Here is a 25,204-nt window from a genome sequence, read left to right as displayed (position 1 = left end):
AGATGTAACTGGCCAGCATACTGACTCTAAGCGACTTCGGCTAAACGATGAACGATAAGGTGATCAGCTTGAATTAGATGAATCTAAATTTTAATTATTATAAATTGGAGTCAGATAAAATTTTAAGTTGGAAACAAATTAAAATAAATTTTAACTAATAAAAATATTTCTTTTTACATGTGCTGAAAAGGCTTACATGCATTTAACCTTCACCCATGCTGTTAGTTCCGCCATACGACTAATACATGGACCCTTACAATACAAACACACTATTTTTTAACTTTTCATCTGCACCAAGGCCTGCGGCAACTTCCTCCTATGCTGTTTCCTTAACCTGCAGCTCTTTATTTTATAAATGATATAGATCATACATTACTGTATGCTTCTCAAGCTCTATGAGGAGTGTCATTCAGGTCTCGTTCACTCAGAAGACAAGCGCCTGTGATATGTCATTTTGTTTTTGATTGTCAAGATGTTGTAGGCCTACAGATTTAATAATATTTATACATTATAGTTATAATGATATTTATACATGCTCAAACGTGTTACTTTCTCCGCTTCAGTGATGTCCAGCGGCAGAGTAACAGCTCGTTAATTCATGCTCGTGCAAAGGATGAGACGGACAAAAGTAATCAATGCATGCCCTTCTTTTTCTTATTTTCATGTTGTCAGGTTCACAGTGCAAACAGCTCCCAGGTGGAATATCTTGAGTGAACATAAAACAAAGCAGAATATGTTACATCCCTTGGATGTATTTATTATTATTATTGTTTATTTGTGTGCTTACTGCCCATTGGGAGCTGTTATGTTGTGTGTTTCTCTAGCACTCTTCCAATGTGTCTCTCTGCTTGCTCGCTAGGTAGAGCTGATTGGGTCCAGGTGGTGCTCATCATTGGAGCGTGCTGCAGTAACACGCTGCAACAAAAGAGCAGTGTGCCTCAACCCAAAGAGAGGTTCACTTCTCCCCTGCTCCATACTTATGGTGGTTGCATACTTTGTGGGTATTGATCCTGGTGTATATTGAGAGAAGTTTATTAAGCTATTGGGTTCAATTTAACTTCTGTCTTTTGAAGAAACTTGGTGTTTCTCTTGTGTTGTGGAACTTTTCAGGCAGTGTGTCTGATTTCTTAGTTGTATGATTTAAAAATACTCTTTGTTTGGTATTTAAAAGGTAATTGTACTGTTCCTTTGTCTGACTTTTTGATTTACAAAGTGAAGCTGTAGGGAGAGGGTGCCATTTTTTTTTTTTTTTTTGACTTTGTTTATTCATAGGGAGTTGAGGAAAGCCTTTGTTGTTTTATTTCTTTTCTATTACCTGAACTAGGTTGTTTAGTACTTCTCCTAAGCTAGTTCTGTTTTGTTTGTTGTTTTGGTTAATCCTTTTTCTGGGGCCCGTTTCAGAAAGGAGGTTAAGTGAAAACTCAGAGTATGTTAACCCTGAAATGAGAGAAACACTGGATTTTCCGTTTCAAAATGGCAGGTTTGTTAAACTCGAGAAAGCAGGGTAAGTCAAGCCTGTTTCTGAAAGAGAGGTAACTTTAACTCAGAGTCAGTTACTGTGGTGACTTACTCTGTGAACCTAACCTGGTCAGGAGCAGGTTTTATTCTCTAAACTCTGAGTTTCTGTCGGTCTCCTCCCCTTTTTTAAAGATGAAGCGGTATTTCTCGCCTTAGCCTTACGTTTCCACCCACCTATTTTAATGCTCATTTTGGAGATACGCATAAAAATGATTGAGTAGGATAAACTTTTATTCGATAGAAGAGATGTGCATAAACTACGATGGAAACACTTTTACTGAACAAATTACAGTGCATTAAAAAAGGTTTGTTATAAGAGATGATGATGAAAATATGTGTGAAAGGACAAACCAGCAGGCTGAGCACACTGTAACACATCTCAAATGTTGTTTTGGTCATTCTTTCTAAAACACCTTAACCGTTTCAGTGTTAATGTTATTATATTATTAATGACCTCCAGAGCGTTTGTAGCGTGTCAAGAGGGTCTGTTCGCTGCGTCTCATGGCTTCAAACGCCCCCACGCGTTCATTGTGTGTGAGCATTGTCTTCTGAGGCGCAAGAACATTTATTAAATAAAGAAAAGATTAACGCAGCTTCTTCTACCGCAGTAAATTCTGTTTTTACTGTTGATATTTGGCACCCGGTTAATCAGGAAGTGACGATTTTGTTCTCTTTGATTCATTGGATGGAAACGCTTTATTCGCACATCTGCGTTATTCCAGTTTTCCACATGAATTTAATGAATATATTTGGGTGGAAACAGCTATTGCCTACATTTCAGTCACACAAAGAACAAAGTCACGTACGAGAATGGCTTGTCCTATTTTAACGAATAATTAGCTTAAATTCACTGACCTTCGACAGGGACACGTAGCTACTGTTACTAGAATAATGGGATTATTATTCTTTCTAAAAACTATTGTTCTGCTTACATTCTAAATGTCATATCAGCCTCTATCACTTGATCAATAAAAAAGGCAGACATACAAGTGCACTATTAAATATATTAAAACTGATCAACGTGTGTAAAAGTGGGAACGTGTGTAAAAAATGTAAATTAAAATTTAAATGTAAAATTACGCATTAACTTGAGCAGCTGTTTTCCCATGCTAACTGTACTCTTTCAAATCGTCAATAACCAAACCCAGCTAATTGAGTAATCCAAGTACGAAGAACAGACCCCTGAAGACTTATGCTTCCGTTATTGTTGATTTAATGAGAACAAAAGAATAAAAGATTTAAGTTTACTCTCTGTGGTTGTTTCTCATTTCTGAGGCAGAGGATTGAAGTGTTCCCTCAATTTTTGTTTATTTAACTTTTACACAATTCATTAATTTGGGCTTTTCCTTAAAGGGCACCTAGGTTAGCCCTTTTTTCAGATTTAATATAAGTCTTTTGTGTCTCCAGAAAGTGTGTGTGAAGTTTCAGCTCAAAACACCCATCAGATTTTTTTATTATACCTTTTATTAAATTCCTATTTATACATTTTTTCACTGGGTGGCGGTTTTGGTGTACTGCTTCTTTAAGGCTAGTCCTCCCCGCCCACCGTTTCTACCGTGCCTTAATGTCCTCCCTCGGCAGCGTCAGACAACAGACAGACTTAAAGGAAGCAGATCTCACTTAGCATTTGTGAGAAATACTACAGTAAGAACTTTACCAGTGAGTATTTATTGTGCAGTTGCATGGCAGAGTCACACAAAGTTCACGCGCGCACACACACACACACCGCAGCAGACACACACAAACACACACACAGACAGACAGAGCGCCCGTTTAGCTTTGCACTCTTTTTGCACGCAAATGCGACAGGATACAGGTTAATCTCCACTGCTGTATGGATATCTGTTATGGAAATGTACAAAATAAACCTGATTTAACGTCCACAAACCGGGACTGAAGCGTCTTCCTTTATAATTGTTCTGACATGTGGCTGTGCTGATGAAGTAAAGCTAAGCTAAATCGCTGTAATTCATTACACACATGCTCTGTTTTAAAACATTATAAACATGTGAAACTCACTCTTGGTCACATTTGATGATGATTGATGATCCTATAGCAAACTGAACACGCCTTTTATTCCCGGTTGCTTTGCGCACGTCCTCTCTTGTTGATATGATTATGCACATGACTACCGGGACATGTTAATACGTGCAGCTGTCAATCAATTCGGTGGGCGGGGGGACCGCACTCCTACGTCAAGTTGCGGTCGATCTGAAAACCGCTCCAATTGGTCCACCGTTTTTATGTTGCTAAATTGAAAAAAAAGGACTGGGTGTGTTTATATCACCCCAATATGACGGTCTATACACCATACATGCACATATGTCAGTCCAAACAGCTTAAAAAGTAGATTTTTCACCATAGGTGCCCATTAAATTCATCATCATTCAAATTTTCATTCCCCAACCCTAGACAAAAAGGGAAAGGAACGTAACAAATAAAACTTTCTTCCTCTGCTTCAACCGCGAGCCTACATCATCCAGCATGTGTGTCGAACTACACAACCCACAATACACTTCGCTATGGACTACAACTCCCGTAAATAAAGCGACCACTTCTATTTTCCCTCTTCTGCAACACTAGTGAGCAACTTAAGCAAAACTGATACTAAAATTGTTTTACATTTGGTTTGTAGTTCAGGCCTAAATAAATATTTGTGGCCATTTTTAATCGTTTAAGTTTATTTGATTGACTATATATATATAAACAGTGGATATTACTGATGCATTTATTGGGTAAAATTGCTCCTTTTTACTGTCATTCAATGTGTTATTGGTCACTATCAATGCACTGTCACTTTAATGGAGTGTGAGCAGCGCGCCAAAAATAGACCCAGCGCCAAAACAATCGCGGCACTGCTGCTTCAGCGACGCTCATGCCTCACACTGAAGCACTGCTTCTGCGTGCGGTGTGAAAGGGATGTCGGTGTAATCCAGGGATGTCAAACTCAATTCCTGGAGGGCCGCAGCCCTGCACAGTTTAGGTCCAACCCTAATTAAACACAGCTGATCAAGCTAATTAAGTCTTTCAGTCTTGTTTGAAACCTATACGCTTCACGCGGCCGCCATTTTAAAGAACCAAAGTGAGACTGCGGTGGGAAGAAACTCGGAAGTATAGGACCAGCACTGTAAACATTGAGTAACATGCTGTGGACTATAAACCTCAAGCTGTTGCCGAGAATTCAAAACACAGAAATGGTGTAAACATCACTTTAATATCATTCAGTAAGTTTAATTTAAACAATTAAAAGCAATTTAGCATCAAACAACATCACCATCTCTGTAAGAGTAATACACTCAAGTGTTCTCCTAGGCTTCAGTTCATGGCACTAGTTAAACACCATGGGAATGCTTTCCTGCTTCAGCCTATGTAACTCGTTGAGCAATAAAACACTGCAGTCCTCTGTAGCACACCCTTGTGTTGTCCCGGTCCTGAAGTTTTAAAAACGTCAATTTCCCGCTAACATTCAAACGCCGCTGAGCGTGTTCATAAACAGCGTTGATTTACCATAGTATTCACCAGTGTTCATCAGTTTACTGCTCATTTACCCAGTGCAAACACAGATACACGGACACTGGAGCACGAAGCAGCCGTGAAGATCAGTCGAGTTACCAAGCAGATCGCTCGTCTGTGTTTGTGCTCGGTAAACAGCGGCGGATGAACTGATGACCTTCTCGGCCAATCACAAGCATTTCTGTTGAGCACGTGAACACAATGGCAAATCAGCGCTGTTTTAAGAAAGCCATCAACAGTGCCTTAAATGTTAGCGGGAAATTGACGGTTTTTGTTTTAATTCAGTATCCTGACAAGTCTAAGAAAGAATCAGTTCATTAACTTGAGTTTGATAAATAGCATCTAAAACGTGTGTTTAGGAAAAAAAACGTTAGCTAACTAGTGCCATTTCCCTTAACTTAACTGAAAATGAGCTCTTATATCACTTTTATTTTCACCATTCAATCAGAACGAACCTTCGGGTCACTCGGAAGGTGGTGAAATTATAAATTTGTGTCACTTTCTCTTCGCTGATAAGATATACAGCCAGGTACACAATGTTCCTATGTAACTCCCAACGATACTTCCGGGTTTCTTCCCACCGCAGCCTCGATTTCGCTTTTAAAAATGGCGGCCACGTGAAATCAGTCTATACAAGTAAGTGTGTTGAAGCAGGGCTGGAACTAAACTGTGCAGGGCTGCGGCCCTCCAGGAATTGAGTTTGACATCCCTGCTCTAATCTGTTAACATGGATGCTGAAAAAACACATTCTGCTCATGCGCTGCTTGTGTTTGCAGTGTGAAACAGGCTTAAAACTGAATATGAACATGTCTGTAAAAGGCTTTTTTTATTATTTTGACCAATTGTCATTATATTATCTAAACGTTTCATTTTAATTTAGTATAAAATACTTCAGTAGTGGTAAAAACACCAACATCTACATAAACAAAAATATTTTTAAAATATTTAAAAATATATAAATCCACAGCAACTGAGCGTTATATTTTTAAGTGATTTTAAAACAATATTGGTGAGGGGAAAATACTCACCTTGGCTTTTAGGAAGAGAGGAGAGTGGCAGGCCTCTTCTTCTGAAAGAATCCCAATACACACATAAGCAGCCAGAACTCCAGTGAGCAGAGAAACACAGCGCAACACACACTCATGAGGAGTGTTTGAACTCTGTGGATGCAATAAAAAACTGATTGAGATACACAAAATTTGTATTTACATGAAGACATTAAATCATAACAGAAAACATCCATATTTTCAACAGTTAATCAAAACCAGAGTGATAACGGATTCTATATTGTAATGAGAATTAATATTGTATGATCAAACCTTAAACCTCAAGCCTAGTTCATAGTCTCTGTACCAAAAAAGTCTATTGTGGTGTAAATGTTGTTATTAGCACGCTGCCAAAGAAATTCTGACATTATTGATCTACATTACAGCTACGTATACTTACATCAGGAGAGTAGCAGGTAAAGAGCTGCTCGGCGATAGACAGGAGACTGTGCTCTAGTTTGCTTCTGAGAGCTTGAATAACAGTAAACTGTGGTTTCTCGGAGTAAACACTGTCTTTGTCAACTGTAAATCCAGCACTAGAGTGTGCTTCGTCAAAACTGAACTGCAGAAAGAGACTCTCAACCTCATCCATAGTGTCCTTCGTCTCGGTGAAGGAAGAATTCTCAGGAGAGAAACTGTTCAGAAAACAAATACATAACATTAGACATAACCATTAATGTTAGTAGTTACATATTAGAACAACTATTAAAAACTAGAGAGTAGCATCATTTTCAAATTGGTATAACAATAAAAAAAAAACTATGAAATTATTGAAAACACATTTCAATTAATCCATTTTTACAGACTGAATTTAAAGGGCTATGAAACCCCCTCTTTCGGTTAAAGTTTACCTCAGAATTAAAAAAAAAAGCACTATGATGGGTGTGGAGCGCTATGAGCAGAGGGATGAGTGGGCATGGCCGGCAGAGCAGGGGAAAAAAAGGGGAGCGAACAACTGTTGTCAGTTGGCGCACAAAATGAGACACAAAGAGTCATCATCATAAAGATAATCGTGTTTATATAAGCACTTTAAATGAGGAGGACTTCACCAATTGAATAGCCCTGTTCTAATCTGATATAAGACAGACAAATAGAGTCATTTATACATGTTTTTTTTCGACACAGTTTAATGACTCAATGAAGTCATAGAATGTTTTGACAATGTTTTTGGTTCCTTTTCTGGTCTTTAGATGAGAGAGCTCTCTGATTTCATCTAAAATATCTTAATTTGTGTTCTGAAGATGAACAAAGTTCTCAGGGGATTGAAATGCTCTGAGGGAGAGTAATTCATAACCAAAGTTTCAATTTTTGGGTGAACTAGTCCTTTGTATTAGTATGACATCATGCATGCATTGAAAATTTTGAAAATTCACTGCGATATTTAAATTCAGTAGATGTGTCACAACACTCACCTCTCTGGCTTCAGGCTGCCCATGAGAAATGTCAGTCCTGCTCTGCTGTCTTTTAGTGTCAATGACACTAAAATTCTAGGAATGAGGTGAAGAGGAAAATCCCTGAAAAACAGCAACAACAACAAGCATTATGATGTTAGCAGTAGTTCACCTCTGTGACCTCTCTGCACTAATTCCAACGAAATCAGCTTAGGCTATAGGCATAAATTCACTAGACATCTATTCTTGAAAAAAAGAGATTGCCAATTCTAGAAATTATCTTGCCCAGTGATCCATTAGGCTCTAAAAGACACAACTAGTGGAAAGAAACACAAAGGAAACAAACTGTTAAAATGATAAGCGAACTCAGCTGCAAAAGAAAAAAAAACAAAAAGAAAATCCACATTCAGGTTGTCACATAATACTCAACGTGAATAGGTTTTTGTTCTAAGACAGGATTACACATTTAATTCACCATGATATCAAAATGTACAGGTTTTAGTTTTTAATGAACTATCACAATGATTTATAAATCATGTTATGAATAAATATTAGTAAAAATATAAGTTTTACAAGTGAATGTGTCTTCATCCTAACCTTTAATCAAATACCAAATTTTAAATTAGATAGATAGATAGATAGATAGATTCCTTGTTCTCGCTAATTCCATTTTGTTTGCAATGGCCAACATCCAATCCATCAATACCAGAATCACCCCATCTTACAATTTTTCTCATTTCAGAAGCCGTTTAACTTGGATAAAAAAAATCTCAAAAAGCATAAAAGAATCATTTTAAAAGGAGAGTTTAACCAAAAATGTAAATACTGTCATAAATGTTTTACCCTTTATTTGTTTCAAACCTTTCAGTTTCTTAAAAACAAAAGAAAATATTTTGAAGAAAACTAGAAACCATTGGCTTCCAAAATAAAATAAACAAGTACAATGGAAGTCAATGGTTACAGGTTGTCAACATTCTTCAAAATATCTTCTCTAGTGTTCAACAGAAAAAAAAGAAACTCTTAGGTTTTAAATGGGCTAGAGCAGGGGTCACCAATCTCGGTCCTGGAGGGCCGGTGTCCCTGCAGGCTTTAGCTCCAACTTGCCTCAACACACCTGGCTGGGTGTTTCAAGTATACCTAGTAAGACCTTGATTAGCTCATTCAGGTGTGTTTGATTAGGGTTGGAGCTAAAATCTGCAGGACACCGGCCCTCCAGGAACAAGTTTGGTGACCCCTGGGCTAGAGGAAGAGTGAAGCACATTTTCATTTTTTGGGTGAACTATCCCTTTAAAAAAAGACATCAATGCATATCAGTCCAAACAGGCCATTATCAGGGTGTTGGGCAATAGAGAATGAAAAGTTTATATATATATATATATATATATATATATATATATATATATATATATATATATATATATATATATATATATATATATATATATATATATTAGGCTTGGGCTGTAATACGGTAATATGGTATACTGCGGGATCTAAAAATAGCAACGGTATCAATACTGTTATAAAAAACAATGCACTTATATAGGAGACAAGTATTAATTATCAAATATTATTTATTTAATGCCTAAAAATGTGTGTGCGTGATTGTCATCATGGGACAGTGTGGAGGAGAGAAAGAGACCAAGTGACCTGGTCTCGAAAAGGAACACAACCTCTGCAGTTTGGCAGTATTTCGGGTTTCGAAGGAACGAGAAGGGAGACATGGTAAATATAAACTAGAGGTCTGCATTCCCGCTGCTATACCGCAGGACCCGACCAGATTTCTTGCGGTGTGGGACTAAATTTCCGAATAAAGCGCGGGAGCGGTTGGTAACTCTGGTGTAATTTGAACGGGAGCGGGCGATCTAACAATATCGCTCCCGAGCAAGCGAGCATGCGCGCATCCACGTGGATATTGTTTAAGTGTGTGTGTCAGAGTGTGTGTGTGTGTGTGTGTGAGAATGTGTGTGAATGAGAGAGAGAGCGTGATGTTGTGCGTCGCTGGCTTGGTGCTATCTATGTGTGTGTGTGTGTGTGTGTGTGTGTGTGTGAATGAGAGAGAGCGCATTATGCTGTGCGTCGCTGGCTTGGTGCTATCTATGTGTGTGTGTGTATGTGTGTGTGTGTGTGAATGAGAGAGAGCGCATGATGCTGTGCGTCGCTGGCTTGGTGCTATCTATGTGTGTGTGTGTGTGTGTGTGAATGAGAGAGAGCGCATGATGCTGTGCGTCGCTGGCTTGGTGCTATCTATGTGTGTGTGTGTGTGTGTGTGTGCGAATGAGAGAGAGCGTCCTGCACAGATCTCTAATACAAACAAGACAAACAGGTGACCGCGAACCTAACGTCGCATATACGGTATTCAGTTTCTGAATGGTTTAGGCACAAGCCAACAGTTTGGCGACACTGGCTGAGCCTTACATCATTATGTTTTTATTATGCACGGTAATACCATATACCGAGGTAAAATAGGGAGGAGGTTTGACAGTGTCAAAATTTGGATACCGCCCAAGCCTAATATATATAACTGTTTATTTAGAGATGCTGGACCTGGAGATAATGAGGTGAGGTCTGCAGTTCTCCTCTGTCTCTTCATTCTGTTCGTTCATGATCAGCCAGCTGATAATGGAGTCTCTCAGAGAGGGCGGCTCTCCACCCGCATCTGTCAGCACTACACTGGGGGCATCTCGACTATGGACACTTTTAGGGACGGAGCACTTCATCAAGGCCAGGGTCAAACTGAGGGCACTAACACTGAGGAGAGATATCAAAAAAGAGAACATTATAGAGAGTAACTAACATCATATGAATAGTCATAGTTAAATGCGATTACAGTTTGATAATTTATTTAGGTTAGTAAAGCAGAAAAATACATTTGACTCATTCTTTACCATTTTGAAAAAAATTTTAACTGACAGTATAAGATTAATAATGGATATCTATCTATCTATCTATCTATCTATCTATCAAAAGTCTTGTCGCCTATCCAAGTTTTAGAAACAACAAATAATAACTTGACTTCTAGTTGATCATTTGGTATCAAAAGTGGCTTATATGACGGACGAAGGCCTCTAGAATACGCTTATTTGACCAAAATAAAACATGATCATGACGTTATTTTTTTATTATTTAATTTGGACAGTAAGGTCTAACTTTGCTCAGACAAAGTCTTGTCACTTAACAGAAATACTGTACAGTATACAATATAAAGTCCTGGTGCAGTGGAAAAAGAAGTAATATTGTGTTTGAGTCATCTCTACAATGACTCAAATAACTTATTAATTAAAGTCATCTGGAATGGCAAAGAAAGCTATAAGCTATTTATCAAGATTCTTTGAGATCCCTACTCCATCTTACCCCAGACGTGCTCAATAATGTTTATGTCTGGTAACTGGGCTGGCCAATCCTGAGCACCTTGACCTTCTTTTGTCAGGTCTCTATCTATCTATCTATCTATCTATCTATCTATCTATCTATCTATCAAAAGTCTTGTCGCCTATCCAAGTTTTAGAAACAACAAATAATAACTTGACTATTGGTTGATCATTTGGTATCAAAAGTGGCTTATATGACGGACGAAGGCCTCTAGAATACGCTTATTTAACCAAAATAAAACATGATCATGACGTTATTTTTTTATTATTTAATTTGGACAGTAAGGTCTAACTTTGCTCAGACAAAGTCTTGTCACTTAACAGAAATACTGTACAGTATACAATATAAAGTCCTGGTGCAGTGGAGAAAGAATTAATATTGTGTTTGAGTCATCTCTGCAATGACTCAAATAACTTATTAATTAAAGTCATCTGGAATGGCAAAGAAAGCTATAAGCTATTTATCAAGATTCTTTGAGATCCCTACTCCATCTTACCCCAGACATGCTTAATAATGTTCATATCTGGTAACTGGGCTGGCCAATCCTGAGCACCTTGACCTTCTTTTGTCAGGTATCTATCTATCTATCTATCTATCTATCTATCTATCTATCTATCTATCTATCTATCTATCTATCTATCTATCTATCTATCTATCTATCTATCTATCTGTCTGTCTGTCTAGTTTAGGGGTATCAAACTCATATTTGGCGAGGGGCCATTTCAGTGACTGACAATTCATAGGAGGGCCGTTTTAACATAAAAGCACAAGAAAAAAGTGGAAACCTGACATAATCGATGCATTTTAGCACAACAGACATGAAGTTTAGATGTCAAGCATTATCTGTCACCAGTGATAATGCAAATCAGCACGTTTATCGTGTCACACATCAGCTGCTGAAATATATCTGTATTATCTGGCCGAGCATTAGATACACACCCAGTCATTCTTCCACAGAGTTTTTCCATTTGTTGTACATATTGAAGGGCTAGTTTAAATTGTTATGAAAATATAAAGAAATAATAGCCTTAATAATTATTATTCTGTCCCAACCAACTGTATTATCCCAATAGTGTAAGAACAGCAGAAAGCAGTTTGGGTAACTTAAGTGACTTTACTGGCAGTTGTTCTTCTCAATATCTTTCTTTTTTAGTTAAACTACAAAATATAGGGGAAAAGTATGTACATATTCAAATTTACTTTAACAAGTTCAATTCAACTAGCAGTACAGTTTTACTAATGTACATAGTTTTTATGCAAACCTTAATAAGCGTATGAGGATCTATTAAATGAGACCATTTGAATCAAATATTAGCAAAATTATCATATTTGTTACACCACCAGCACAACGTGTAAGCCACGATGAAGTGTTTGTACAACAAAATACAAGTGGAATAGAACTGATAATAATCAAACGACCCTTGAATATTTACAAAAATAGAGTTTTATTAAAAATAGAGCACTTACAGTTAAATATTTTAATATTTAAATCAGCCACAGAATTAAAACACATGTGTGTTACTCTCGACTGTACACTGAGAGAAAATAAAAGTAAAACTAATCTGAATGCAGCACTTTAAATGTCGAGTAGGTGGCGGGTCAAAACCACAAGTGGCTAGACATGAGTGCACAACAATGATAGTGGTTGAAAAAAAAATGTTTTGGCGGGCCGAATGTCGTTATATTTTTGACGTGAGTTGCGGGCCGGAGTGAGGGCTGTAAATAGTCCGCGGGTCGGCAGACAAACAAACAGACAGACAGACAGACAGATACACATATTATATTAGCTAAAAAGTGTAATGCTAATTTGTTACTTCTTTAAATTAGTAATGTTTTGTCTATTTGTTTCCTACTAATATTTAAACGATGAGTGAAAAAACTCACAGAGATGGCTTGCAAACAGCACCAGAGAAGACCTTCCAGAACTCTCTATCAACGGGTACCAGGGATTCCTGCACCATGATTCGCAACAGTTCCAGGCACAAACTGCCAGTTTGGGCTGAGCTCACTCCACGCAGAGCCAGAACCCAAACTCTGGCCCACAGACGGCCCAGTTCAGCTGTGCAAGCCGAGGAGTTTGCCGAGCTCTTGGCATGACAGAGGGCCAACTCTTTCAGGCAGCGCAGGACATACGGTGCCCTCTCACCTCGACGCTGCTGTTCACCCTGAAGCTGGCAGAGTAAGCCCAGCAGAGGCACAACATCATCAGTAAGCAGGATTGATGGGTATTTGGATATCAGAGCAGCTGTGACTTGTAACCTGTTGAGTGACAAAGAATAATACATTGCAAATTAATCTTCTTAAAATAACTTGACATTTTATGTTTTTCAACTTTTCAACTGAAGAATAATTGAACTGTAAAAAAATAAATAAATAAATCCTCCTGATTCAGAGAGTACTAGTGAATTGCACTAGTGAATTGCAGAAATGGGAAGTAACAAAGAACAAATGCTTTGTTACTGTACTTAAGTAAATTTTCTGGTGTCAGTACTTCACTCCACTACTAACTTTTCTAAAAACGTTTTAGTTTCAATCCTTACATTTCTGAACAAATATCTGTACTTTCTACTCCTTACGTTTTTAAATTGGGCCTGTTACTTTCATTTTAGGGTGCTTTTACGCTTGATTCAATTGCCATACCCAAGTTCGATTGCCACCTTCTCGGGTGGTTTGTGTTCACACTGTCTTTTTTCCTTCTGAACTCCAATGCACTTGCATCATTGACAGTGTTGCCAGAAATAGCAGAATTTTTGCAGCCCGTAAGCTGTCCAAAACCCACCCGAACTCACAAAAAATGCCCAAAATATTCGATTAATACTTTACTTAATTGATTTAAACTGAAATCAACCTAGTTATTCTGTCATAATTTTTTTTAACCATACAGCAAGGGAAACCAGCAGTCACAGAACCACAACATAACAGGATCACATCGAAACACTGCCCCTCTCTAACCCACACACTGCACTTAATGTGCAGATTAGAGTATGTTTTACTTTCGAAATGTGGTGTAAATTCTCCCTATTTGGCGTTTTAAATCTTTTTGAACAAAATTGGGTGCTGCTTGTCAAGCAGACAACGCTTCTATGTTTGTTCTTGCTCTAACTGTGGGAAAAAAATGATCGATAAGTGTTCTGAAAAAACGCTGAGTTTTACCGCAGGCGCTGCGTGATGCGCATGCACGTAAAGGGAGTCAGATTTTGATGCAATTTACCTTCACCTCTTGTAGGTGGGCCCACGCGGTTTGTGCTATGCACTGGTCACTACTAATTGAATGGAGTAGGAGCACACAGTTATGTTTTGCTAAAGTTGCATATGATATTTACGTTTCAAATATATTATAAGCGTTCAGAACAGGAGACAAGCAGACATTATCACTGTGATTGCCCTGGCTCAGTCCAAGGTACAGTATGTGATACAAAGGCACACACACACACATGCGAATGAACGTTATGAAAACGATAGTTTGTTGTACTGTTGGAAGTTCACTTTCGTTATTTGGTACGATTGCGTTTAAATCAAAAGTAAACCGAACCCGAGTTCACGTGAACCGTACCCCAGACCACCTCTTTCAGGCGGACTCTGTGTAATGTGTTTTGTGGCGCGATCTATAATATTTCTTGCCATTGCACAATTTGAATGCCTTTTTGAGTCAAATTTTTTTTTTTTTGTTGCATGCCTGCGTGCTGCAGTGCATGGCTTTTTCAACCTCTGATCATGTGCTGTAAGTAGGCTTGTTTATTAAGCTTACCATGGGAACGGCAATAGTGGCAAGAGTGAACTTGAATGAGAGAGAGGGAATCAGCAATGTAAACATGACTGATGTCATGTCCTGGGTAATAAGATGGTTGATCGGATCACAGGTAAACAAGTGAAGCATTCCTGTTCAAATCTTGCATTTAAGTGAAGTTTCATAAACTAATTTGGAGAGGAGCACGTGATATGATTGAGCACGACTGGCTGCTCATCTGTAATCAGTAATAATCCAATCAGAGTGATCCTAGTTTACAATAAATAGATTGTTTTCTCCCCTCGGCTCTATCTTCGTTTTGGAAGAATCCCCCCTTCCACCCCATCTCCTCCTTTTCCTCCCTTTTCTAAGGGGGAGCTCTCGGGGAGCTTTCAAGTCTCTCCGAGCTCAGGGTTCTCTCCCGGGACAGAATACCAAACCTGCTATAAATGCTTAGCATATCTAAGTGGGATATCTAACTCTTGAAATGGGCTTAGGCTAAAGTCATTTGATCATGGTGTACTGTATCTCTCTGATCTTTCAATCTAATACCACAAAAAAACTTTAACAATCATGTGCTTTTTTTGTCACTGTTTGTACAGTTAGTAGGCTACTAAAGCAATGAAATACTTTATGAAAACAGTATGCATTGTAATTTATTTATTTAGTTCATATTTTCTAGAACAGAATTCATACTGTTTTATAGTTTAAGCGTGTATTATATACACTAAAGTGTGAATGGGTGTGAATTATACATTGACTATAGGGGGGTCAGCTATTTTCAGTAGCTTGTGTAATAATTATGCGTGCTTCAGTGAACCAAATTCATAAATTTATTTTAAATTGCCTACATCTCATTGGATAATCAAACTTATTTAAGTTTTCAGTGTTTTGAAGCATAATGATTCTGTACTATACTCTAACCTCTTATTTCAACAGACACAGGGCTCTTACACCTTTTCCATAGTCAAACTGAAGAACTTTAAGCACTTTCCAGTTGCATTTTGAACTGTCCCACCACTACAGCTGTGGTAAATTACATATTTGAATCCACATACACATACCAAATTATATAAGATGCTGTTTATTATAATATTCTATAGTAGCTATAGCAAAGCATATAGCATAGTATTCTAAGCAAAATATTTTAATGGTATACTATAGGTATATATTAAATACTTTTTACCTAAGTACTTATTTCAGGCCGTACTTCTTTACTTGAGTACAAAAGTGTAGTCAGTACTTCAATTTTTACATTAGTCATTTTGAACATGTGTATCTGTACTTCTACTTGAGTAAAGGATGTGTGTACGTTTGCCATATCTGGTGGATTGTCTCTGTGCCACTTAGACAGGTTGAGTCGGTATACCAAAATGGTCATATGGTGACATGGGCGGAGTCTCATGGACATGAGCTGCTGTAGCTCAGTAATCAGCCTCTTTTGAGTTCCCGCTTGGCTAGGATAGGTTGTTCTTCGTTAAGATAGGTCGTTCAATAGATTTATGTGCTGTCAAATGCCACTTGCCAGAGCTAAAGCTGTGATATAGTGATTTTAAGGAGTTTTTTTCTTTTGAATTGCTTCAACATCGGTGAGTTTTGCCTGTTTTGGCCAAGCGGCAACCTCCCGCTCTCCCTCGGGAAGCCAATACGGAAGTAACTGAAACTGCAATTCATCAAAATTCCGCTAGTCCTGGCTCCATAATAGAGCAAATTTCAATTGAGCCCACTGTTAGAATGGCCAACTTTACAGCAGAAAAAAAGGTGTTTACAGCCTGGTACAAAGAACGATTTTGGTTCATATAGCTATTATTACCCTCCATGACAACTGTGAGGGGGGTGAATTTTTTTATAACTCATACATTTCCTTTAAATTAGGTTATATTAAGTTTGCATAATTAAGGGCGTGGCCACTTGAGTGACAGCTAGGTCTCGCTGGTCACCGTCACTTCACCTCAGCTGAATCCGGCAGATTAGCCACTGATCTCGGCATATTCATCGTATTTTTGTTTAGTTTTTTTGTGGCTTTACACAGTCAGCTGCCTTTTGGACTTATTTCTTACAATTATCAGATGATAAGGGATGCTGTGTGCACTTAATTGTGCTCACAAACCATTCACGTGGCCTCCGTTTCCCATGTGAGTAAAATTATATACTTATATACCATCTCTATAAATGTGTGTGTTTTATTTAAGATCATTTATCATTTATAATGTTCTTAAGAGCTGTAAAGCACTCCAGAATGTGACAGATTGATTAGCTGTAGACTCTAGAACAGTCGTCTGAAGCGTTATCATACAGTGTTATGCTGGAGTTCATCAATAGTCTTGCATTTACTAACACAGACTATATTTGAAGTGTTTGGAAGTAATTCGCATTTTTCTCCTGTAGAAAAACACCATAAGAACAATGTTTAGTGGCTCAATGTATTACAGCAGTGTTTTTAAAAGTCTAAACACTTTATTGATATAGTGTACAGCCAAGCACATGTGGTCAGAACACAAACGAGTCACAGGTAATAAAGTATCAAGCGTTTCTCCCAAAGTAAAGTCTGTCTGCCAGGTCTAAGCAAAATGCCAGCAGGTGTCTGTAGCTCCGCCCACTCTCCGCCTCTTTGCCCTTGTTTGGTATCCTGCCATGGGTGAGATGACGTGCGAACAAAATGGCGACGGTTGGCCGCGCCTACTTGTAGCTTCTTTTGCGCTCTTCAGAAACCTATGGGTGACGTCACGGATGCTACGTCCATATATTTTACAGTCTATGGTTTTGGCCCTTTTAAACAGGATGCAGCGAGCATTGCAACTGCCATGAGGCAGCCACTTTCTCTCAAGGTGAAAGCATTTTGTGAGGTAAATCCAGTGTTGACAATGCAGTCTCAGGGCTGAGCTGCTATAGTTACACTTTTTAAGGTCAAATTTATCTTTTTGCTCTTAATTATTGTATTTATTGCTGTTGTTGTTTTGTTTGGCAGAAGTGGAGTTGTTTCTGAAGATTTGCCATGATTTAGACCAGAGAAAAGCAGTGTCAAAGACTACATCAACAGAAACAAACGACACTCGTAAAAATGGTAGGATTTTGGGTGCACACGCACTGCTTGCGCTGCCTCCAATCTGCCGGCAAACCCGTTTGATACTTGTTGCATGTCTCCCATTGAAAGTGAACTAGAAACTCATGACTGATTCCTCCCGTGTAAAGGCTCTTTATAACTCTCGAGCTCACAATAATACTTATGTTTATCAGTTTTATCTGTTGGCTAGTGTTTTTACAAAGCTATTCGTTATATTAGGGGTTCTCCGCTGATATTGATGTTTTTGTGAGGATTATTATATGCGTTTTGGCTACTTTTAAACTAATGTTACTACTATGATATGCTTGCCTTCGATATTGCGATACTGAATAGGACTGGGTGATTTGACCTAAAATCTAAATCTCGATTAATTGAACATTTTGAACTCGGTTACGATTAAAGAACGATTATTTTATTTTATTATTTTGCCTTCATAGTTCACGAACAAGTTTTGTACAGTAAAAATGCTCACTTTGAATGAAGGGTGCATTACTTGATTTTTAAAAAATTGAAGGAAACATACACTATCTACTATCTATGATTATTTATTGTACATCAACATTAAACAACTGAAATTAAATCACGCATTGCCTAAAACCAACAGTCACTTTTATCCTATAAAAAGTGAAAATAAATAACTTGTACTTTTGGAAACAAAATAAACTATTTTATTCATTCATTCATTTTCTTTTTGGCTTTCTTTTTGGCCCTTTATTAATCTGGGGTCGCCACAGTGGAATGAACTGCCAACTTATCCAGCATATGTTTTATGCAGCGAATGCCCTTCCAGCTGCAACCCATTTCTGGAAAACACCCATACACACTCATACACTGTGGACAATTTAGCCTACCCAATTCACCTGTACCGAATGCCTTTGGACTGTGGGGGAAACCGAAGCACCCGGAGGAAACCCACACAAACACGAGGAGAACATGCAAACTTCACACAGTAACGCCAGCTGACCCAGCCGAGGCTCGAACCAGAGACCTTCTTTGCTGTGACACGACAGCACTACCTACTGCGCCACTGTGTTGCCCATTAAAATATTTTAAGTAGAAAATAAAAGTATTAAAAGTAGAAAATAAGCAGTATCTCTTCCAAATAAAATACTCTTGTATATTCCGTTAAATAATATTTTGTTTTATAACATTATAATATAACTATAATTATATAATTACTATAATATATTATGTAACTAATTATATAATATAATTATAAGTGCATTTCTTGCATCGGCAGCACAGTGGCGCAGTGGGTAGCACAATCGTCTCACAGCAAGAAGGTGGCTGGTTTGATCCCCAGCTGGGTCAGTTGGCATTTCTGTGTGGAGTTTGCATGTTCTCCCCATGTGTGCATTGGTTTCCTCTGGGTGCATTCTGCTGTGGCGACCCCAGATTAATAAAGGGACTAAGCCGAAAAGAAAATGAATGAATGATATTCTGGCATTTTCTATAAACAAATATTTTAATGTAAATAAAAAATTTTATTTAATGGAAAATATGCCATCTCAACCCATCTCTGGCACAGCTTCTAATCATCTTCAGTGTAGTGCAAAGTAAGGCTTGCCTAGACTCAGCGACCATTTCGATTATTTTTCAATTGATTGCCCTGCCCTAATACTGAACACTCCAGCGGTTTTGTGTTCTTTCCTACATTGATACATTTACAGTTTCCATTTATTTCATGATGCAAATAAGGACTTTGTGGAATAGTCTGTGCTTCTCTTTGCTATGTAGTGGCTTTAGCTCCTTTTTCAGGCTGATGATCCTGTTTTTGATTGCATCACATTAAAGGATTTAACAACACTTGTGTCTCTTGGTACTATTTGGAGGTTGTGTCTTTTTTCCATGCAGATACACCAACGTTCTATTGTTGGAAAAATCATTTTAGTGGACTTTACAACAACAAGTGAGTTCACAAGGTGCATGACTGCAGCTCTGAACATTCTATGGTCCAGAGGGTTATGAATCCTACCTACTGTACTTGGACAACTGGATGCTACATGACTCCTTAAGACAACAAGAGGTCCAGAACATTAGTCTGCTTCAGGAACACGTACAGGAGCTGCCACAGCTGTGATCATATTGGGAGCTTTTGATGTTAGGTGTGCGTCTAGAAGTCATTCCTATATCCAGAAAATAGCCACAACCAATGCTTCTCTCTTCGGTTGTGGGGCACCATCTAATGACAGGTCTATCTATGGTCCATGGTATCCAGTTCTGATCAGGGATTACATTTATCTCCTGGAGTTACACATGGTTTTCTTAGCCCAGCAGTATTTCTTACAAGTTCTGGCAGGCCTTCATGTGATTATGTGGTCAGACAACACCTCAGCAGTGTTTCATCTGAATCACAATGTGGCACAAGATCTGCAATATCTCTGCCTCTAAGTCACAAGGTTCTCACTTGGTATAGTCCTCATTTAACATAGCTGAGGGCAGTTCACCTTTCTGGGTCAAGCAACCAAGTGGTAGATATTTGGTCCCGAGTCATTCTGCACTCAGGGAAATGGAGGCGCCACCTGGATGTATGGCAACAGGTCAGAATAGCAGAAGCGGACCTTTTTGCAACCGAGGCAACCACTTATGGTCACTTATGGTTCACAAGAACAGAGACATCCAGCCAATTGAGACAGGATGCCTTGTCTTACAAGTGGAATTCCCATGCTTCTGAGATTTTTGGCAGACAGACGGTGGAAACTTCCACTTCAGAAGGACCTATTGTCACCAAAAGATAGTCTTGTCTTGATCCAGCTCGCCTACAACTTTGAGTTTGGACTCTGGGTCCAACCCTCTTTTTCTCTTCATGGTGGAGGAGTTGTAGTCTGGACACCATGTGCTGTGATATTTCAAATATGCTATTTTGCTACAGCTTATGGTATCTGATGAAGCAGCCTCCACAATGAATGTGTATGTTGCGACCATTTCTGTGTATCATATGCTAATGAATAGTTTGTCTCTGGGTTGGCAATCTTTACAGTCCGCTGACCTTAGATGGAAATCTTTGCAAATGCTTTTGCTTCTGCAAAGCATGTCAGCAAGTTTTATGCTTTGTCCACCAGCGAGTTATGCATATTTGCTTCAACCAGAGCCATATTTCTCCCCAAAGTCTTGCTTCCAGTCTTAAATCAGTCAATTAGTTTGACTACTTTTCCCTCAGGATCCCAATCTGACCAGTCAGGGGATCACATTTTGGCTACGTTCACACTGCAGGCAAATGTGGCCCGAATCAGATTTTTTCCCTCTCATGTGACTCAGGTGATGACAGTGTGAACAGCCCAAACCGATCTTTTCAGGTCAGATCTGTGCCGCTTTCATATGTAGTCTTAAATGAGACACAGATCTGATGTTTTGCAATGCGACCGCAGTGTGAACGGTTATGTTGGATTTCATGTGACTTTTACATAATCTTTGAGCGACATGCGTCATTATTCTGTGCTGCAAACATCATCTACTCCTCAGCAGCATAGTAGAATGGCACACAGGGCGATTACTTTACCACAGAAAGTTGGTTGTTCATGTTGAAAAAGATTTTGAAGGCATAACTGGTGCTTGTTAACTAATCTGGTTAACGATTAAGGCACGGGTTGATCGCGAAGCTGAAGAGCGTCGTGGGTGTTATAGATCCGTGTGCAAAGGAGGGGGAACTTTCTCTCCGAGAGGAAAAAAGGCTTGTGCCCTTGATTAACCCTTGATGAGTTCACTACACTGTCTGGTGGTCACGCTTGTCATAAATCACAAATAATTTCAATCACAAGAGACTTATTTTGGTCTCAAATTTCGAAATACACATTACTAGTAGCAGAACAACCCTTTACAGCTCATGAAATACACCACGGTTGTCTGTGAAAAGAGTAATAATCATAGGCATGATCTGACAACGTGCTTACTTCATACAGTATACACATTGTGTGCATAATTAGACATTTTGTGCTATCCGTATCTGTACTTTTGCGCATGCGGGTCAGTTAAGGACCATGATCTGTTCACACTGCAAATCTGATATTGGCCACATTTAGAAGAGCAGTGTGAACAGCCACGCATAAAAATTGGATCTGAGAAAAAAATCTGATTTCAGCACTAAGCCTCGCAGTGTGAACATAGCCTTTGTGTCCTGTGCAAGCCTTGAGGTGCTTTGTAGCTGCTACAATTCATCTAAGAAAAACAGAGCAGCTTTTTGTTTGTTACAGTGCTGTTGACACTGCTGTATTAAAACAGAAACTATTAAATTGGGTTGTAAAGGTGATCACAATGATATGTAAAACAGCTCAAAAGCCTCTACCAGAGGGTGTTTTTTGTCATTCCACTAAGTCTGTGTTGACGTCCCAGGCTACTTTTAGAGAAGTCTCTTTGGCAATTATCTGTGCAGCTGCTACTTGGGCTTCTCATTGTGCATTTACAGGGATTTACAAGCTTGAAGTTGCTACCCTGCATACTGTCAGTTCAGCGGTCCTTCAGGAACAGCCATGACTCATTTGGAGGTGAGTGGAATGGACTATTGCAATAGTAACTGTGGTTCTGTGTATTCCGGATGACCGCCAGAGTTATTTGTAATTCAGAGTGCGCTAGAAAGGCATATCAACACATGTCACCATGTGACCATTTTGGTAAACAAGTTGGCACAGAGACAATAGCAATAGTAATAGCAGCTCATTACCCAGATTTTACACTGTTATTGACATGTTCAACCAAAGACTACAGATCATTTCAAACTATCAAAAATCTCAATAAATCATGTTTCAAACTTTTCAATGTCTGTGGTAAGATCAATGACTCATAACACAATTTGAAAGACTTTTTTAAACCCAGTTAAAAACTTACATAAATGATATTTTGACAGTGTATGTTGCAGTTATGTCATTTACTGGTGTTGGTCATATCATTAGAATATCTTCAAAAAGTGGATATTTCACTAATTCCATTCAATCGCTGTTAATCTATTCTCAAAGTTGGGTTGGGAGCTGGGTCTATTCTACGCAAGCTATGATGACTTTCACCTTGATATTTTAGCACGGATGTATACTCGACCAGTGAGCCGTCTGAAAAAAGGTGCCTTTCTGAATCAAATCAGCAGGATGCCCTTCTGGATCTTTCACTAACTTCAAAGACACTACTGACTATGTTTACATGATCATCTGTAATCTAGTTATTTGCCTTAATAGACAATAATATAATTAAAGTGTTTACGTGAAGTACTTTCATGTAAGAGTTTCCTGTAATTTTGGGTGACTTTAACTGCAGTTCGGCATTTCCACTTTAACTCATGAACATTTCATTCATGCCCCATGACAAACTGGGGTATTAGATGCAAATAAGGAGTAAAGACTGGTGAAAGTTTTATGGAATTTAAAAATGCACGCCAAATGGAAAGAAAAAACTTTCACATTTCGCGATTTCTGTTTAGTTCAGTTATGACTTTAGTCAGATTAAGGTAATCAAAAAACGCTGTTTTGAGCTTATGTAGTCCTACAGTCTGTAAACACAAGTACATCTTATTAAACATCATTTATTTTCATCACCAATTATCATAGTTGAACAGTTTCTCAAGCAGTTTGTAAAGCATTTTGGAAACAGGAGATGAGCCCCTGATCTAATGCACCACCTGGCGTGAGAAACCCGTTCTTAAAGACTTACTTTTAGTCATTATTTGGGTATTATATTACATATAATATATTACATTGGGTAGAATATTACATACTTTGAATGCCTTCGGCAGAATTCAAATGAGCCATTTTAATCTAGATTAAATCCAGGATTACAGTGAATTTAATCTAGATTTAAAAATGCTATCTATAATATTTATATAGCAAGTATTTATTTTATTACTTTGATGAAAACCCTAAATTCAGTCTCTCAAAAAATTTTACACTTGTGAAAAGGTTCAGTATTGAAGACACCTGGTGCCACACTCTAATCAGCTAATTAACTCAAAACACCTGCAAAGGCCTTTAAATGGTCTCTCAGTCTTATTCTGTAGGCTACACAAGCATGGGGAAGACAGCTGATTTGACAGTTGTCCGAAAGATGACCATAGACACCTTGCACAGTGAGGGGAAGACACAAAAGGTCACTGCAAAAGGGCGGGCTGTTCACAGAGCTGTGTCCAAGCACATTAGTAAAGAGACAAAGGGAAGGAAAAAAACTGTTCAAGCAATAGGGATAACCGCACACTGGAGAGAATTGTAAAACAAAACCCATTCAAAAATTTGGGGGAGATTCACAAAGAGTGGACTGCAGCTGAAGTCAGTGCTTCAAGACCCACTACGCACAGACATATGCAAGACATGGGTTTCAGCTGTTGCATTCCTTGAGTCAAGCCACTCTTGAACAACAGACAGCGTCAGAAGCATCTGGCCTGGACTGTTGCTGAGTGCTCCACAGTTATGTTCTCTGACGAAAGTAAATTTTGCATTTCCTTTTGGAAATCAGGGTCCTAGAGTCTGTAGGAAGAGAGGAGAGGCACACAATCCACATTGCTTGAGGTCCTGTGTAAAGTTTCCACAGTCAGTGATGGTTTGGGGTGCCATGCCATCTGTTGGTGTTGCTCTACTGTGTTTTTTGAAGTCCAAGGTCAACAGAGCTCTATACCAGGACGTTTTAGAACAATTCATGCTTCCTGCTGCTGACCAATGGAGATGAAGATGGAGATTTAATTTTCCAACAGGACTTGGCACCTGCACACAGTGCCAAAGCTAACAGTAAGTGGTTTAAGAACCATGTTATCCCTGTTCTTAATTGGCCAGCAAGCTCTCCTGACCTTAACCCCATAGAAAATCTATGGGGTATTGTGAAAAAGGAAGATGTGATTTGCCAGACCCAACAATGCAGAATAGCTGAAGGCCACTATCAGAGCAACCTGGGCTCTCATACCCTGAGCAGTAACACAGACTGATCGACTCCATGCCACGCTGCATAACTGCATGAATTCAGGCAAAATGAGCCTCAACTAAGTATTGAGTGCTGTGCATGCCCAAACTTTTCATATTCATACTTTTCAGTTGGCCAAGATTTCTAAAAATCCTTTCTTTGTATTGGTCTTATGTTCTGAGATACTGAATTTAGGATTTTCATTAGTTATCATCAAAATACAAAGAAATAAACACTTGAAATATATCAGTCCGAGTGGAATTAATGTATATATTATACAAGTTTCACTTTTTGAATGGAATTAATCAAATAAATCAACTTTCTAATTCATTCATTCATTCATTCATTTTCTTTTCGGCTTAGTCCCTTTATTCATCAGAGGTCGCTACAGCGAATCAAACCGCCAACTTATCCAGCATATGTTTTACGGAGCGGATGCCCTTCCAGCTGCAACCCATATCTGGGAAAGACCCATACACTTTCATTCACACACATACTCTACGGACAATTTTAGCTTACCCAATTCACCTGAAATGTATGACCCACACGAACTAGGGGAGAAAATGCCAACTGACCCAGCCGAGGCTCGAACCAGCAATCTTTTTGCTGTGAGGCGACAGCGCTACCCACTGCGCCACCACGCCGCCACTTCTCTAATAAATAATTCTAAATATATGACCAGCACCTGAATATCTGTACTTCAATA

The 25,204-nt window shown here is 38.7% G+C and overlaps 1 protein-coding gene across 1 annotated transcript in view; it reads right to left on the bottom strand.

Annotated features, from left to right (window-relative positions):
• The window catches only part of atm (ATM serine/threonine kinase), a 155,958-nt gene that overhangs the window by 113,962 nt on the left and 16,792 nt on the right, over positions 1-25,204 (bottom strand). The window contains exons 9-13 of the mRNA XM_056474506.1: positions 12,725-13,099; positions 10,016-10,219; positions 7,490-7,591; positions 6,478-6,712; positions 6,060-6,191 (exon numbers count right to left, since the gene is read on the bottom strand). Coding sequence (XP_056330481.1) covers positions 6,060-6,191; positions 6,478-6,712; positions 7,490-7,591; positions 10,016-10,219; positions 12,725-13,099 — 1,048 coding nt within the window. The remainder of the gene's footprint in view (positions 1-6,059; positions 6,192-6,477; positions 6,713-7,489; positions 7,592-10,015; positions 10,220-12,724; positions 13,100-25,204) is intronic.

This window comes from Danio aesculapii, chromosome 15 (genome assembly GCF_903798145.1).
Source record: "Danio aesculapii chromosome 15, fDanAes4.1, whole genome shotgun sequence".
NCBI lineage: Eukaryota > Metazoa > Chordata > Actinopteri > Cypriniformes > Danionidae > Danio > Danio aesculapii.
The sequence above is the reverse complement of the archived record's forward strand: the minus strand, read 5'-3'. Positions and strand labels throughout refer to the sequence as shown.